General features: G+C 42.4%; 1 protein-coding gene across 1 annotated transcript; it reads left to right on the top strand.

Moving 5' to 3' along the window:
* Positions 1-7810: 7810 nt before the first annotated feature.
* On the top strand, positions 7811-8797 carry GPR6 (G protein-coupled receptor 6; the record flags this gene model as incomplete). The annotated part of the gene is made up of 1 exon (XM_079550005.1): positions 7811-8797. One exon carries the CDS (start codon positions 7811-7813, stop codon positions 8795-8797), a length of 987 nt encoding a protein of 328 aa, XP_079406131.1.
* Positions 8798-17845: the final 9048 nt, after the last annotated feature.

Genomic DNA, 17845 nt, shown 5'->3' with positions numbered 1-17845 from the left:
AAAACACATAGAGGATGAAACATGATAAGAATCATAGGTCCTATTGGCTTAAGTATGAATTGTTAATGTCTGTAAGTAATGCCTAATTTGCCATATGATACATTTGGCTGTGATGCCTAAATCCCAGACCAAGCACCCTGAGCAACATTCCCACTGGGGATTTTGTCTGTCTTACAATTGGTCTTACCACTGTCAGTGCAGCCTTTCTCCCTTCAGTATTTTCACATCCATTTTCCTGCCACAAACTACCAGATCCTATGTTTTCTTTGGTGACTTTTCAGTACAGATTTTTCTACGGTGTCTATGGTCTTGTAAACTTTATTGAGACAAGACCATCTATCCAGCATTTCTTGGACAAAACTGCACAATTTGAGAGGTTAGTTGAGCCCTGAAAGAAATTGTCTAAGGAGATGAGGCAAACTCTAGCACAGAGGGCATTAAGGGCCAGTTGGACACTCACCTATTAGGGATTGATTAAGCATGGTTATTTTATATTTAGACTGTGTGGAGAAGGACCAGAGCAAGCACATGCAAGAGAAAATGCCTGCGGATGAGGAAAGATGTAGATTTTGGTCATTTCTCAAAATATTGTTCCTACATTACGAAGAGTAGCTCTTTAATGTCATGCAGTTGTTTATCCAAATATTTGGTAGGGTATGTAGTAGTTTATTCCTCTGAGAGTTGTGGGGTAGGAAGGGAACGGTAAACAATAGGTGAGTACATAAATGGCTGCATCTGGTCAAATCTTCCCTTTTTTTTTTTTTTTTTTTTAAAAAAAAAAAAGCACTGCTTAGGTTAAAAAAAAAAATAATACTGGGTTTAGGGAGAGAGTTCTGATGCAGACCCTTTGCATTCAGAGGTTTCTGCTGGCTTGAGACAGCACTGCCTCCCTCATCCCATCCCTCAACAGTTCCACCAACGTCAAAGTAGATGCTGAGCTTATTCTCTTTTCAGTTTAGATCTTAGAGTAGTAAGGCACTAGCACAGGCTGCCTAGAGAAGTTGTGGGTGCTCCATCCCTGGAGATGCTCAAGACCACCAGGTTGGTTGGGCCCTGAGCAGCTGAGCTGGGGGATGGCAGCCCAACCCACAGCAGGAGTTGGGACTGGGTGGGCTTTGAGGTCTCCTCCAACTCAAACCACTCTGTTATTTGCTGTTGATAGTTTCTTTCCCTCATCAGAGCAAGAAAGAAGGAAAGGAAAAGCTGCAAAATGTTTATCTTACTTCAGTATATTCATCACTAATCCACAGTAATACACAGAGTGGAACAGAAAATGTGTTTTTCAGTAAAGGTGAACTACACTGTGCTTTTCCTAATAGCCTGTGTACAAACCGATGTGCAACACTTTCAGCATCCATATGTAACTTACAGATTTATTTGGAAACTAAGTCAGTTCCTCTGAAGCCCTTAGTCTGGCCGCCTGATGAAGCGGACTGAAAGATATGTGGCATGCAATACAGAGGTGTAGATCACTTTCACATCCATTGTGTCCTACATTCACAGAATTGGACGGGCTGGAAAGGACCTCAAGAGATTGAGTCCAACATCACTGCTAAAGCAGGCAGCCTACAATAGGTCACACAGGTAGATGTCCAGACAGGTCTTGAATATCTCCATAGAAGGAGACTCCAAATCCTCTCTAGGCAGCCTGTTCCACTGCTCTGTCACCCCCATAGTAAAGAAATTTTTCCACACAGTAATACGCAACGTCTAATGCTCAAGTTTTAGGCCATTACTCCTTGTTCTACCACTTAACACCGCCGAAAAGAGCCTGACCTCATCTATTTGCATCCCACTTCTCTTTAGATATTTATAAATATTTATCAGGCCCCCATCCAGTGTTCTCCACCCCAGGCTGAACAGACATCTCACTTACCCTTTCCTCATAGGAGAGATGCGCCAGGCCCTTTGTCATCTTTTTGGTCCTCCACTGGACTCCTTCTAGAAGATCCCTGTCTTTCTTGAACTGGGGAGCCCAAAATTGGACACCATACTCCACATATGCTCACACTAGTGCAGAGTAGAGGGGGAGGATCACCTCCCTTGACCTGCTGTCCACTATTTTTAATGCACCCCAGGATTCCACTAGCATGATTAGCCACAAGGGCACACTAATGGCTCGTGGCCAACCAGTAGTCCACCAGAACTCCCAGGTCCTTCTCCACAGAGCTCTTTTCCAGCATCCTCTAACCAGTACTGACGCATAAAGTTGTTCCTCCCCAGGTGCAAGACTCTACACTTGCTCTTGTTAAACCTCGTCAGGTTTATCCCTGCCCACATTTCCAGCCTATCCAGGTCTTGAACAGTAGCACAACCTTCAGGTGAGTCTGCCAATCTTCCCAGCTTCATATCATCAGCGAACTTGATGAAGATGTTCAACAAGACTAGACTCAGCACCAGTCCCTGGAGAACACTGCTAGTTATAATCCTCCAAACAGACTCTGAATTGCTGATGATAGCAATTGACCTCTGCCTCTCAGCTAGTTCTCAAACCAGCTCACCATTCACCTATCTATCATCTATATAAGATTATGCTACTCATAGAACACTCAAAAACCCCCAGGGAATAAACATCTTCAAGTCATGAACATTAAGAAGATGTGGTCCCAGGGCAGAGGTTCTGCCTTACTGAGCATGAAACCTCAACACATGGGAAGTGGTAGTGAACAGGGACAGAAGGGCTCATAACCTGGCTCTATGCCACAGTCAGCCCTAGGCTATAAGCAGACCCAGCAGCTCCCAAAACTAATGGAATGGGGGAAGAATAGGGAAGGCTAGGGGAAATGACAGCCCAGCACACAAAGGGAATGGAGGAGAAGACACACCTGGTGGACTAGCAGAAGTAGAAATGACTGAATGAGATATTTTCTATTTCAGTGATTACACTCTCTTATATATTTTTATATATATATCATATATATATACACACACACAGAGAATATATATATATATATATATATATATATATATAAAATATTCAGTGATATACACTCTTATACAGTCTAATCCAAGATAAAGAAATGGGTGACTGTGTGAGCTTTCAAATTGCATACAGCTTGTGTAAAATATATTTGAAATGTTGGTTTGAGCTCTAACAGTCCGTCCATCTGGAAGAACTAATGAGAACTCGTGTCTGCCCTTTCTCTGTTTCTTCTGTGCTACCTAGACTATTTCTAACACTTTGTTCAGTCAGCAGTGTGTTAAGTTTGTAGAAGAGTACATTTAAGAGATTCTGTTTACCTGGAAGTTTTAATGACGACTTGTGATGCTTCCAAGACACTACTGCTGTCACAGGGTGACCTCCTTCTTTATTTGGCTTTAAGCTGCTGTAAAGCCCTTTGAGAACCATTAATTAAACCTCTTGAAAGCACTACCTGTTCTTCTACATTTCCACACATAACCACAGTTACACTTTCTTCTTAATGAAAAAAAACAAAAAAAACAAAAAAAAAAAACAAATAGTTCAAGAACTCCTCAGGTTTCAACCTGAGTTTCAACCTGAAACTTGATATTAAGCATTTATTACACTATTTAAAGCAGATATAACCTGTATACATGATACCACAAAGCAGAATAATTTACGGGCATGCTAGTAGACTGACTTCCCTAGATCTTACCTTGGTAAAGGCCCAAGAAGACAAGCAGCTGAAAGACTAATCAAAAAGGACTGAACGTGCAGTGCATTCTTAGCATGAAGCATAGTTAAGAACCACATAAGAAACAGAATCTGGGGAAGAAAAAAGGAAAAAGAATTATACAGGATTAAATTTAGATTCTAAAAGTCAGCTGAATCTCTCTGCAGTTCACTTTGTCAGTGGCTTTTGTAAGTGTTTGCAGGTGGATATCTGCCTAAATCTGACCAGTCAGATAGGAGTAATGTTAATGAAATCATCAGCAATACCAGGTGATATGGCTGAGTTTGCCAAGTCAGGAAACTGATAAACTTGAAGTTGTGCCTAAATGCATTCCTAAGTGCTTAAAACATCTTTTCACACCAGCTGTATAGAAAGCTCTAAAATGTCAGCACTGCTTAGTTTACCATCTGTATTATCCCCACTCTCTCTTCCCTCTTTTATTTTAAGGTTTCTTTATGTTGCCAGAAGAAAAATGACTCCTAAATATTTTCAGCATGTTATTGGAAAGATAAATTTTTGAAGGGCTTTTTTGTTCTAACTCATGCTATGTAAAGCATGTTTAATAATGCTTAACATTTAGTCAGCCTACTTATTAATCATTAAAAGAATATCAGCTATCAAAATAATCCATAGTTAACTGAAATTAAGTAATCACATATTAAAATTACACTGCAATATTGCTCAGCTTTAAGAACAGATGGAAGAATTCAAGCAAAGATTTTTAGGCCATTTATTTCGGCAACTGTTTAATGTTAATTCCGTTAAATTTTCAGAAAATTTCTAAGATAAATCTTTAATTATATTATGCATTCTGTATAGGTGTGTACTGTCAGAACATAACTTTTTTCTTTTTTTTCTTTTTAGATTCTCCCATGACGTCTGCAGATCCAGTCTCAGATAGGAAGTCAGGGTGAAAACACCTTGATAATAATGTGAGACATTTATCTTCTCTCCCCACTGCTCTTATGTTGACATATTAAATGAATGCAACTGCAGGAAGAAACAGCTGGGGAACCTCATTTATACCCTACATGTACTCACCCTCCTATTGTCTATGGGATAACCTTAAGGAGTAACGAAATGTTTTGTTTCTGTACTTTTTCTATAGGCTAACTATTATTCTGAATGACTGCCTACTGCAACTTATTATTAAGTTTTCAATAATGAAATGCACTTGGCTCAAGCCTGGATATTTTATGACATCTTTACCTACTTTTTGAATCCCCTTTTTGCTACAAACAATTAAAATTAAGACCACAGCAGAGGCTCAGCTTTTGATGAGTGATCTTGGAATGATTGATGCAAGAAGCTGCACTAGGAAGACAAAAGATCTTTAGCAGTAGTTTTGGTAACATACTTCCTGGAGAAATGCAACCATTTATTTAAGTAGGAGTTGGTCAATATTTATCCCAAATGACACTTGGCACTGTGTAGAATTCAGCTGGGAAAGACATGGAGCAGTGCTCACAAAATGCAGTGCATGAGAGCATGACATAAGCTGTAAAAATATCCTCCTCTTGAAAGGGTTAAAATCTAGAGAAATACATGGAGTAAAGAGCCTGCCTGATGAACTCAGAATATCCTCAGCCTCCTCTTCTCTGGGCCAAACAAACCACGGGACCTCAGCCGCTCCTTACGCATTTTGCTCTTTGGACCATTTCCCATCTTTGTAGACCTCCTTTGGAGTCTCACACCTTTATAACATACAGACTGCTACAGAAAGTATCTGTCACACATCTGTTTCCCAGAAGTAATATTTTGTTTAAAGGTTTGACAAATCAGCTACAACCAAGAAGTTTCACACCCCATTTCATTACCAAAAAGCTGATGAATTACTTGTTTCTCTCTTCATTTTATAAATGCCACAAAGTGCTACAGATTTTAATGTTTTGTTTTGGAACCTGTTTGGTTCATATTCGCAAACTTACTTGCTAAGTTTGAATGGTGTCTTTTAAAATCCATGTTGAAATTTGTTTGGAGTAATTTATTCTGCTGTAGTCATTTTAATTCATGTTGCAATAAGCCATCTCTGTCTAGGGACTAGACTGAAGGATTTCCTCTGATCAATTCCAAATTTGCACTCTACCTCAGATGTTACTTTGCCTCCTGTCACTCTCCTCCGTAGCATCCATTACTGAAGTAGTATGCCAGTGTTCTCAGTCTCAGTTTCAGTCCAAGCTGCTGTTTACATAAGGATCTTGTCCTCTATATGGCAAAAAGGAATAAGGTAACACTATATTTTCTGTACTTCAGTGGGGGTCCATGACTAAGTGCTTCAGCCATGTACATGTGCAAATCTTTATTAAACCTTTTGGCAGTGAGTTTGCTGCAGTTATAAATGATATTGTAATTCTTGCTTAGGCATAGTAGAATGTGTGGGACACTATACAGGAGGAAGGACTACGTGCACAAGTTATATTAAAGGAAATTCCAACTACACAAAAGGAAATATAGTATTTATAGTGAGGGTGAAGCCCTGGCACAGGTTGCCTGGAGAGGCTGCCTCAAAGTTATTCAGACATGACCAAATGAAGCCTTTAAAGATAGCACAGACTTGACCCTTCTAAACTAAATTATCTGAGACTCCGTGTTTGAGAAATCCTTGGAAGCAATGCCTTGATTTGTCTACAAAAATACGAAGTGTTCACAGGTTGTCTGGATAATAGTATTTATCCTTCAGAATGCAGATCAGTATTGAATGTAATGAAAGCTGACATTCTAATTCCCTTGAAAAGTGTTCGCTTTTAATGTGGTAAGGCCTGTGTGACTTATTCATTTGGATTGTCAAAGACAGTAAGCACATTTTCTTCTAATGATTTTTTCAAAATCATGTCTAAATGGTTTGCATGGTGTTCCAATAACAAAGATGAGATTGTATTTCCGCATTCTTCTGACTAGTAGGTACAGGACATGTTCTTCCGGACCTGGGTACCTTTTGGCTTGTTCCCTTAATAACAAAAAAAGCCACTCTATCACAGATATGCTCTGCTTGCTGCATGTGTTTGCTATTGGCTGTGATAGTGAGTGGCATGGAGTGTTTAGTTACTCTTGGTTTTATCTATTAAGATACTTCAGAGAAGATACCTTGGAAGGCAGTACAGGTGCTTGTGCCTGTAAACAGACTGATAACTGTGGGTAGGGGTTCTCTTGCACAGTGTTTTTGAGAACTGTTCTTCAACATTTATATTCAACAGCACACGAAGCTCACAGCCAGGTTCAGAGCCAGTATAGTGAGTGCAGCACAGAAATAAAACTTACCATATTCTCCCTATAAACACACTGCAGCTAGTTTTCAAAGCAGAGAACTGTCTTAACAAAGAAGTAGAGGGAAATGAAAGAGAGGAGGAACACTGTTCCTCCTGAGCAAGCTGCAACAGCAAATGTTCATTCCTATGCTCCCACAGCCCCAGTCCAGCTCTGTGCCGAACCTTTCAGAGTGTGGGACTGAGAGCATTCATACACAAGAGCTGTGAAAAACGGGGTGCAAGGAATACGCGAGGGAACACCAAGACGACCTCACTGCTGCCTAAGAGGCTGTTCAGCAGCCTCTGTACATTCATGAGAGGGCAGAGCCGGAGGGGAGCTGTGATTAAAGGCGTCTCTTTTTCTGCGACAGTGAAGAACCTCCGACCCCGGGCTGCACTCTGAAACCCTCGGCACCTCTCCCTCCGCACGCACGGCGGCACAGCGAAGGTCCGACCCGCTAGCGCCCACCAACCCCGACGGCGGGCCCGCGCTCCGCGCCCCGCCTCCCGCTGAGCCGCTCCCGCCCCCGGTGGTGATTGCCCCCGCCCCTTCAGGAGCCGGCGGCGGGCCGGTGGCGAGCGCCCTGCCCCCGGCGGCGGGCCGCCATTTACGTCAGCCCCGTGCTGCCCGGCCCGCCCCGTCGGCCGCCCGCTCCCGCCAAAGCCGCCGCCGAAGCCGCAGCGAGCGGAGCGCGGGGATCGGCGGCGGCCGGGACGGCGGGGAAACTTCGGGCGGCGGAGCCGCGCACGAGCAGAGCTTCGCGGCACCGCGGGCTGCGGCGTTCAGCACCGCGGACAGAGCGCTTCAGCACCACGGACAGAGGTGGTCGGCACCACGGACAGGGCGGCGGCCCCGCCCGGCATGCGCGCCCCGCGCCCCGCCGCACCTCCGCTCACAACTACTGCCCTGCACTGGCGGCCCCGGCGGCGATGGAGCCAACGGCGGCCCTGAACGAGAGCTCGGCTGCGGTCCCCTGGCTGCCCGCCCGCGCCGGCAACGCCTCGCTGGAACTGGCGTCGCGGCCCCCCGCGCCCACCCCCATCAACCCCTGGGACGTGATGCTGTGCGTCTCTGGCACCGCCATCGCCTGCGAGAACGCCATCGTGGTGGCCATCATCTGCTACTCGCCCACCCTGCGCACCCCCATGTTTGTGCTCATCGGGAGCCTGGCCACTGCCGACCTGCTGGCCGGGATCGGCCTCATCCTCAACTTTGTTTTCCAGTACGTGATCCGTTCCGAGACAGTCAGCCTCCTCACCGTGGGCTTCCTCGTTGCCTCTTTCACTGCCTCTGTGAGTAGCTTGCTGGCCATCACGGTCGACCGTTACCTCTCTCTCTACAATGCTCTCACCTACTACTCAGAGAGGACGGTGCTGTGCATCCACACTATGCTGGTGTGCACCTGGGGGGTCTCCCTCTGCCTGGGGCTGCTGCCAGTCCTGGGCTGGAACTGCCTCCATGACCACGCTGCCTGCAGCATTGTCAAACCCTTGACCAAGAGCAATGTGACTCTGCTGTCTGCCTCTTTCTTTCTCATTTTTATCATCATGCTCCATCTCTACATTGAAATCTGTAAAATAGTTTGCAGACATGCCCATCAGATAGCTCTCCAGCAACATTTTCTGACTGCATCACACTATGTTGCTACCAAAAAGGGAGTGTCTACTCTTGCTATAATTCTCGGGACTTTTGGAGCAAGCTGGCTACCTTTTGCCATCTACTGTGTGGTTGGGGATCCCAACTACCCTTCTGTGTACACTTATGCCACGCTTCTACCTGCTACCTACAACTCCATGATCAATCCTATTATTTACGCCTACAGAAACCAAGAAATTCAGAGGTCCATGTGGGTTCTCTTCTGTGGCTGCTTTCAGTCTAAAGTGTCCTTTCGCTCCCGGTCCCCTAGCGATGTCTGAGTGACTTTTCTTTTTGTAGTACTGCACCAACTGACAATCCACTTAGTGAATTATTACAGTGCCTGTTATAAACTTCAAACTCTGTTGTGAAGTCATTGAAAACATGCTTAAATATTAGCACTTTATACATGTTTGTATCTTTGAAAGTGTTCAGGGTATAAACTTTTCAGTTCTGTGGAAAAAAAAAATGGTTGTACATAAATTTGCACATCACATTGGTAAAGTGAAGATGTTCTGATACTGCTTAATTATAGCACCTTATTTCTAGCTGCTGATCTGCCAAAACAGTGTTGCCTTTCTGAAGGGCAGAGAGAAAGAGAGTTGGTTTTTGTGTTATATTTGTACCTGTGTATGTTTTGTGGGGAGGGAATGTATGTGTGAATGTGTGCAATACCTTGCTGCATAATATTGATAAATTATAACATTTTGTACACAAATAAAAGCATTTAAGATGTAAGAAAATTTGTGTGTTCATATGATTTTAGAAATAAGTGAGATGGAAAACTTTCCAGGTAAGCAATGTTCCTTTGTTTACTTTTGAAAGCTTACCATGTAATTCCACTTATAGAGATCATCATTTACTATGGAGATGAAATATTGTACCAAGAAAGGAACCTTTCTGCTTGCTTGTTTGTTTGCTCTGTTCTTCTTTTAGACAAAGAAAGAACAAAGAAGAGAACAAACTCCTTTTTATTCTCTACTGAAAAGGTAACAAAAGACCCAGGCAAGTAGGCTACAAATCACAATTATTCTCCAGGCCTCCATGTAGGTTTCATTTTCAATTTATAAGCTAGCCATTTATGATGATGCCATATTTAAAAGTTATTAAACTGTGGGGGAAAATCAAACTCAACACTGTGCTCTTCTTACAGTCTAACATTGCACAGTAAAAAAGAAAAAAAGGAGAAAAAATTCTCCTTTCCTAAAAGCCTGTATAACATCATAATACATTGACTTTCCTTATCATCTGCAGTTCTGTGGGTAATATGAATTGCTCCTCCCCCTCCTTTTTTTGACAGTGCACTGCAGAAAAAATCATTTAAGTGCATCTTTGCTGTCTCCCTGTCTCAGAGCAGTACACAGTTTTCAGATAATCCCATAGCTAGCGGCTTCAAAGAGTCCATCAGAGGTCAATACTGTTCAGAGTTTGGAAAACATTTCTTCACTCAGGTTCAAATTCAAATTCACAGACAACACATTTGTTTGAAGCAAGAAGATGCACAGCATATTTCAAAAGCAGTATTATTGCTTGTTTATTTATAGTTACCTTACGTTTCCCATTATGGCTATGTGATATCTTGTCACTCTCAGTTCAGTTTGTATTTAAGATTAATCTAGTGTGCATAGTGCTGTATAAAGAGTTTGGACTAGTGAGTTTCCCAGCTTATGAGTGGCAATACATCAAGCACCTCCCTGCTGGAGCAGCCAGCACAACAGGAAGGCTGTAATACTGTATGAGTATTACAGTAATGAAGTAATGAGAAATACTGTACTACTGTGAAAACAGGTATTATGAGATAAGTAAAATTTAACAGAGAATACAAAGATATTTCATTTTAGGTGTGACCTGATTGGAAAACTATATTCCAGACTCAGGAATCACCATTATTTTTACCAGTTCAAACTGATGGATGCATTCAGGCACATTCAGGCATCAGGAGAGACATAGACTTGTTAAAAGGAACTAGAGGAGGGCCAAAAAATGTTCAAAGGATGAAACACTTTCCCTACGAGGACAGGCTGAGAGAGCTGGAGCTGTTCATCCTGGAGAAGAGAAGGCTCTGGAGAGACCTGGTAGCTGCCTTTCAGTATCTAAAAGGGGGCTATAAGAAAGAAGTAGACAGAATTTAGCAGGACCTGTTGTGGTAGGACAGGGGAAATTATTTCAAACTTTAAAAAAAAGGTGATTTAAATTGGATATAAGAAAATAATTTTATGAGAAGTGTAAGAAGCATTGGAACAGGCTGCCCAGGTGGATGCCCCATCCTTGGAGACATTCAAGGTCAGGATGGATGGGGCTCTGAGCACCCTACTCAAGGAGTATGTGTTCCTGTTCATTGCAATGAAGTTGGACTAGGTGGCCTTCCAACTCAAATTATTCTGCAATTCTATGATTCTGCGATTGTTCTTCACAGTACCCTTGCAGTGTTGTTACAGATGTGATATAAAACAGATCTTATGACAGGCCCAAATGCTTATAAGATTAAGAACTGTAAAACTGTTAGTGAGAAGCAATATTTTCCCCCTCTTTTCTGCTGTCAAAAGCAACAAAACCCCAGAATTTTTCATCTCATACATCTGAACTACTGAATGAAACAAAGCAAAGACTGCTTCTAGCCCTGTCACAAAACACATCTGAATACTTTTCCCTCTGCAAAATCAGGGTAACTGTGACTAAACTGTGGACTGGAAACATCCACTGACATATGCAACGCACTACACTGGCAACTTGACCAAACAGTGATGGCAGAGAACACTGAGACTTCATCCTGGCCCTGCTCTAGCAACTTGTATAGACTTGGCCCAAGGTGCTCTACCATCAATGTTAACTGCTGAGAGATAAAACCAACAAGAGCTTTGGACTAGTGAAATCTGATAAAAATGTATGGTAAAACTGGAAAACTTACCATCTCCTAGGCTTTAATTTCGTAAGTCTTTGTCACAAACGAAAAAACTACTGAAGGAAGCTTCTTATGTCTACTTCTGAGCACTAAAGTTAAGGAGAGAAAATCTGCTGGAGAAAAGCACGGATGCCCACGTCCCTCCACTGACTTTACCAGGAACTTACTTTTACCACAAATCCATTAAGCAGCTACAACTCATGTAAAAATTAATTGTGGAAATCTTAGATTTCTACTTTGGCAATAAACGACTTAATCCAAGACTTGAAAACTTACATGATTTTCCGCTGTTTTGCACAACGTACACTAGCTTTGATTTGATTTTAAATACATGACCATGCTTTTATTTTAGTACTTCTCCCTGTGACTTTTTTCTACCTACAAAATAAAGTTGAATCACTCCTGTTAAAAACACAACAATTTCAAGGTATTTTCCTGAGAATTCTTCCCCACTACTAGGAAACATATTTGTTTTCAGCAAGGTTATCCATTTATTTTATTGGGACAGTACAAATGTTCTTCTTTTCTACATACTCTCTTCATAAAGCTTTTGCTGTCTCATAATTTCTGAGAAAGGCTAATGCAAAAGGGGAGAGGGTATTTTGTTCGGTTTTGGTCATCCCTGAGAGTGGTACTGGCATCAACCTCATTACAGTAAAAACAGCCTTTCATTTCCAAAGCTAGTCTGTAGGGGTAACTGAGCAGAATAAGAGAAAGTAGACAACGTGATCTCTGTCTCCCAGTGTAACATCTCACTTTAGAAAAAGAGGAGCTGCAGCCCCTGGTAGTATCCACAATTCCTGATAGGGCAAGCCTGAGAATTTTGTGTGGCATGATACCTGTATTTTTCTTGCTGAGTTTTTTACTGAAACAACAACAACAAATGAAACAACAGACATTTATTTGAGAAAATGGTATTATATTTGCATTATCTGCATCCACAGACTCTCATGTTGCCAGACCAATGACATCTAATTTACTCATGTAGTGAGTCTTGGAAGACAAAAACGAGAATTCCTGGAATCCCCAGTGCCAGTCCGCTGCAAGACACGCTCCCTTAATCCTCACACAGACTTAACATCAGCTGTCCTTCTGCTGTCACTGCCTGTAGTGCTGCTGAGGACAATCACGTACTGTGTGTCTGATCTTGTATTTCCACAAGTCAATGGGCAATTTTGTCTACACAAGGGCTGCACAATTGCAGCAGTAATTGCCGTTACCACCAGTGAGCACAGATCTTTCCTTGTATTTGTGGGCCCATGTGCTTACTGTTATTCATGTCCTCAACTCAGTGGTATTATCTTCCAGGGGAGAAAATGTATGCTGAGTTAGGTACAAGGATCAGGCTCAACATTTGGTAATGATATATGATGTGCAGTCTTAGGTAAAAAAGGAAAAGAAAATGAAATTTCCAACTTCAATACCCTTAAAAATTCCTTCGTTGTTTTATTCTGAGGTAGGTAACATCAACATTGGTCAAAAAGTTACAAGTCTGTGCTCACTAAAACTGTGTTTCTATCTATTGCAAATGAGCCAAGATAATCATAGAATAATGGCTGCATCATAATGACAGCATCTCACTGAAAACCATACAATTTTGAGACGGGAAGTCCTCAGCCTCAGCTCCAATTTTCATTACTGAACAATATTTTATTACTTAACTTGAAAATAATATGAGACTCGAAATGTCTCTAAAGGCCAGATTATGGCAATTTTACATATGTGAAGGTCTCTGTGCTCAGCTCCATAATTTTGGTGGGAGTAATTGCAGAGAGCAGCACAGCTCTGGTGAGCAAGAGCTGGTCTGGGGCTGGTCTAAAAGCAGCACACAGCACTTGGTTTCCTGTAGGTTTTTTGCTGCAATCAGTGGTATAACACCACTGCAAATGGAATGAGAACCACTCCGCAGGCTGCTGTGTATGAATCATTGTATATTAAAAAAACCAGCAGGATTCAAAATCACAGGTCAAACAAAACCCCTTTTTTAGCTAGCCAAACAAAATGACAAAATACTTTTAAACCTAAAAACTGAATATGTGCATATTTTTATGAATGTAATGAACCACAGGTACTAAATCACACACAGAGAGGTAATAAAAGCTCTCATCTCCATTCTGCTGCAGTAATTTTTAAAGGACTTTTTTTTTTTTTTAATGAACTACAAATAATTTCTGATAGTACAGCTACTTGTAAGTTCTTCAGCCATTTTTCTTGACATTCACTTTAAAAGGAAAAGATTAGGAGAAAAAAACACCACATTTTCTCCTTCCTGCTGCTTCACGGCAGGGATGTGCACACTGGAGGGAAAGCAGCAACCAAGCAGCTGTGTTTCAGCTCTGCCAGGATGCTGAGAACATCTGGAGCTCACCACTGGGTGTAAATTTCTTCATTGTGGGGCTGATGCTGTGGGGAACACTGGGCTGTGAGCTGTCTCTGCACTGCAGGTTACTCACTGGGGTAATGTGAGTAAGCATTTCCTTGGTGATGTGGTTTAAGCCGGCTGGTGGCTCAGCACCACACAGTGCACACACTCCTCCCCTTCCCAGTGGGATGAGGGAGAAAACTGGAGAGAAAGAAAGCCACAGTAGTACTCGTGGGTTGATATAAAACTATTTACTACAATAGAGAAAAAGAAAAGGATAATAGTTATGACAATATGTATATCTGTATATATGTATGTATGAATGTACATAACAAGTCACACACATGCAATTGCTCACTACCCACCAACCAGTGCCCAGCTAGCCCCCCAAGGCAGCAGAAGAGAACAATGAATTCTCATCCTTTTCAAAATTCCTTCTGCATGATGCAGAATAATCCCTTCACCAGTCTAAGTCAGCTAACCTAATTCTGTTCACTGCCAGCTCTTTGGGCTCTTTGCTGCAAATGGCATTGGCTCCATACAACACTGCTTAGTAGCAGCTATAAACATCATTGTGTTATCAACATTGGTTTTATCCTAGAACCAAAAAAATACCATAATACCAACCACTCTGAAGAAAACAATTCCATCGCAGCTGAAACTAATACATCTGGAAGCTGCTAGGACAGCTGGAAGTGTGGGAGTCATCTCTTGGATTCCTGTCAGATGCTCCATAGAGCAACACGAATCTCCCCTGGGTGGCAAACCAGCTCACATTCCTGTGCCCTCCTCGTGTTTAACCTTATTCCTCTGAATATACATGGAAAACACTCCCCAGGGGAAGTTGCATTTACAGAGGGCATTAACCCCGCATTAGAATTACCAAGCTGCTACCAGTAGTGCCTGGGGAGCTGTAAGCACTGAGCCAGCAGTGACACTCACTGTGTCTGCCTGCCCATGTCAACAATTCTGCTGCAAAAACACAGAAAGAGGATGGAGCCACAGCCATGGTGTGGTGTGTGTGTGATGAGTCCACACCAAATGCTGCTGGCAAAGGTATTTTTTTTCCTGCAGATTAATATATATTTTATTCTTTCTACTTTGATGGTGTCATAATACAAGTAGTGGGAGAAAGAGAGAAATAGAAAAGAACATGCTTGTGTCCGCACTAGGTGGAGAGTGCAGTGGCTCAAGGTATCCCATACTACAACATGGATTTATCAGCTAGATGTGGTGCACCCTTCCAGCAATGTGCTGATGCTCCACAAGGGAAGCCATAAGCATTTCTTCATTGCAAAATCATGCTGTGGTTATCTTAGACACCTTGTTGGACAGCTGTAACTGTGTCCTTGTGAAGGAATAACGCATAGTCAAGATCCATCTTTCATCCTGCTTTTGAGTGCAATTAATTTATAATTCACAAGGCCAGGCTTGGTATTCACCTCTAGGACATTTCCAACAGCACGATGTGCCCTTTCTACTCATCTTACCTCTCTGTGCCTTATGGTACAAAGTGTGGGGCAGAACAGGGCTGTTACCTATCACAATCCATGGTCCTTTCACATCTCCTTTAGAAACAGATGTTTCCTTTTTGTTTTTGAACAAAGGAAACACAGGCTCTGTGTTTCTATGATACGCATTTGGGCTGCAGGCAGGAATATTCCACATTCAATCACAGAATCACAGAATGGACAGGGTTGGAAGGGACCTCAAGGATGATGAATCTCCAACCCCCTGCCGCATGCAGGGCCACCAACCTCCCCATTTAATACTAGACCAGGTTGCCCAGGGCCCCATCCAATCTGGCCTTGAACACCTCCAGGGACGGGGCATCCACAGCCTCTCTGGGCAGCCTGTTCCAACACCTCACTACTCTCATAGTAAAGAACTTCCCCCTGACATCCAACCTAAATCTTCCCTCCCTCAACTTAAAACCATTTCCCCTTGTCCTGCTGTTATCTACCCTTTCAAAGGGTTGATTCCCCTCCTGTTTGTAGGCTCCCTTTAGGTACTGAAAGGCTGCAATGAGGTCACCCCGCAGCCTTCTTTTCTCCAGCATGAACAAGTCCAGATCCTTCAGTATGTCTTTGTAGGGGAGGTGCTCCAGTCCTCTGATCATCTCTGTGGCTCTACTCTGGACCCTCTCCAACAGCTCTCTGTCTTTGTTGTGCTGGGGACTCCAGTCCTGGACACAGTACTCTAGATGGAGCCTGACAAAAGCAGAGTAGAGGGGGACAGTCACCTCCCTGTCCCTGCTGGCCACCCCTCTTCTGATGGAACCCAGGATACCATTTGCTTTTCAAGCTGCAGGAGCAAACTGCTGGCTCATGTTAAGCTTTTCATCCATTAAGACCCCTAGGTCCTTCTCTGCAGGGCTACTCCTTCCAGTCCATATGAATGCCTGGGATTCCTCCGGCCCAAGTGCAAAACCTTGCCCTTTGCCACGTTGAAACTCATTAATCATGGTGCATCAAACTCACAGAAAAAACCCAAACCATTAAAATAAAGAAACAATAATTCTAATGTTCCAATACTACACAAACCAAGAGACGTTGTTGGTGAGTTGGTTACATTCTATTCATATTTGTTGTTTTTCCTCTGTCTTTCCATGTGCTATTTGCCATCCACACCAACAGATTGCTCCCATGCTGCTTGATATGATCTGAGCTATGGTTCTGGTCTACATTCCCAGAAAGCTTCATTTTGTAATGTATATTTCTGTTACTAGAGCATTTTCTGGAGGTGCTTTTCCCTGCAAAAGTGTTATTCAATATGAGCTTCCTTTTGATCTCATTCACAGCTGTGCAAGTGTTCATAATCTGGCTGATGATCATGTCAGGAAAATACCTGGGAAAACATCTGCCAATATTTGCACGCACTTCGCTTCACAGCTTTTGCCTATTGCTAGTGCACGTAAGTATTAGTTGTGTTGAGTGGAAACAGTAAATTTGAGTGAGTGTTACGGGAACATTTTCTGAGTTGAGCTTTATCTCTTGACAGAGATATCTCTTGATAGTTAAGTTGTATCCCCGTGTTTATTCATAAACATGTAAATAGGAGTTATGGTTATGTAATCAAGGAAAAGGAATAGTTCTGTGTTAGTTGAGTTCCTGATTCTGAACATATCTGCATGTTTACCTTTACTCGGAAGGGAAAGACAGTTATTCATTTCCTTTGTTTATTATGTAAAATCTTCAGGATGGCAGCCCCAAGGGTCAGATTTTTAAAGATGAATCTGTGCATGAAAGTGAGAATTAGATACTTAGGATCAGAATTAGAATAAGGATTTAAGCATCTATATTCCTAAATGTGGTCTCCTCAGAAATCTTTCTTACTGGCCACAAGTACCAAGGCGTTGGCTTGCTTCATGCTTTTATCCCCAAAGCACTTAGAGCCAGGCACCAGCCTGCAGGCTGCCCCTCTTGTGAGGGTGAGGATTACTGGTAGCAGCCTGGGCCCAATCAGGAGATAAAGCAGCTTCAGGGGAAGAAAGGAAAAATCATAACTGAAGGAATATTCTCCTGTTCTTTTCCTGTCTCTCACTGTCCACCCCCAGGCTCTTTTAATATAGAGTTTTTTCTGGGGGAGGAGTGTATCCAAGTGGCCTGATCGTTGGTTGACAGCTTCAGTTTATTGGTGAGTTGAAAGACTGAGGTTCTTCAGGGCAAGTTTGGAAAAAACTCTTGAAAGTAAGCTTGAAACTTCTGTCATTCTTGAGATATGGCATAACCATATCCATATCATATCCATGGATCCATATTCTCATTCTCACTGATGAGGTAATGACATGCAGATTAATAATTACGTTTAAAACTGAGGCAGAAAGAGAGGCTCTGGAAGCATTCTCCAAAATGAAGATTGTCTGAATTAAGGTTGAATCTTCTATAAAATGTAATTAGAACTATGACACGCTTTGAATGATTGATTTTTTCTAATCATCACCGTCAGCGACACGTTATCCTTTGCGTCACAGTGAGATGTGATTTTATACCTGCAGGCAGATATAATTTGTCACTTCTAGTTGGTGTTGCTTTTTATAGAAAGAAGTGCATCTAGGTAATATTA

This window comes from Tetrao urogallus, assembly GCF_951394365.1.
Source record: "Tetrao urogallus genome assembly, chromosome: 2".
Lineage (NCBI taxonomy): Eukaryota > Metazoa > Chordata > Aves > Galliformes > Phasianidae > Tetrao > Tetrao urogallus.
The sequence above is the reverse complement of the archived record's forward strand: the minus strand, read 5'-3'. Positions and strand labels throughout refer to the sequence as shown.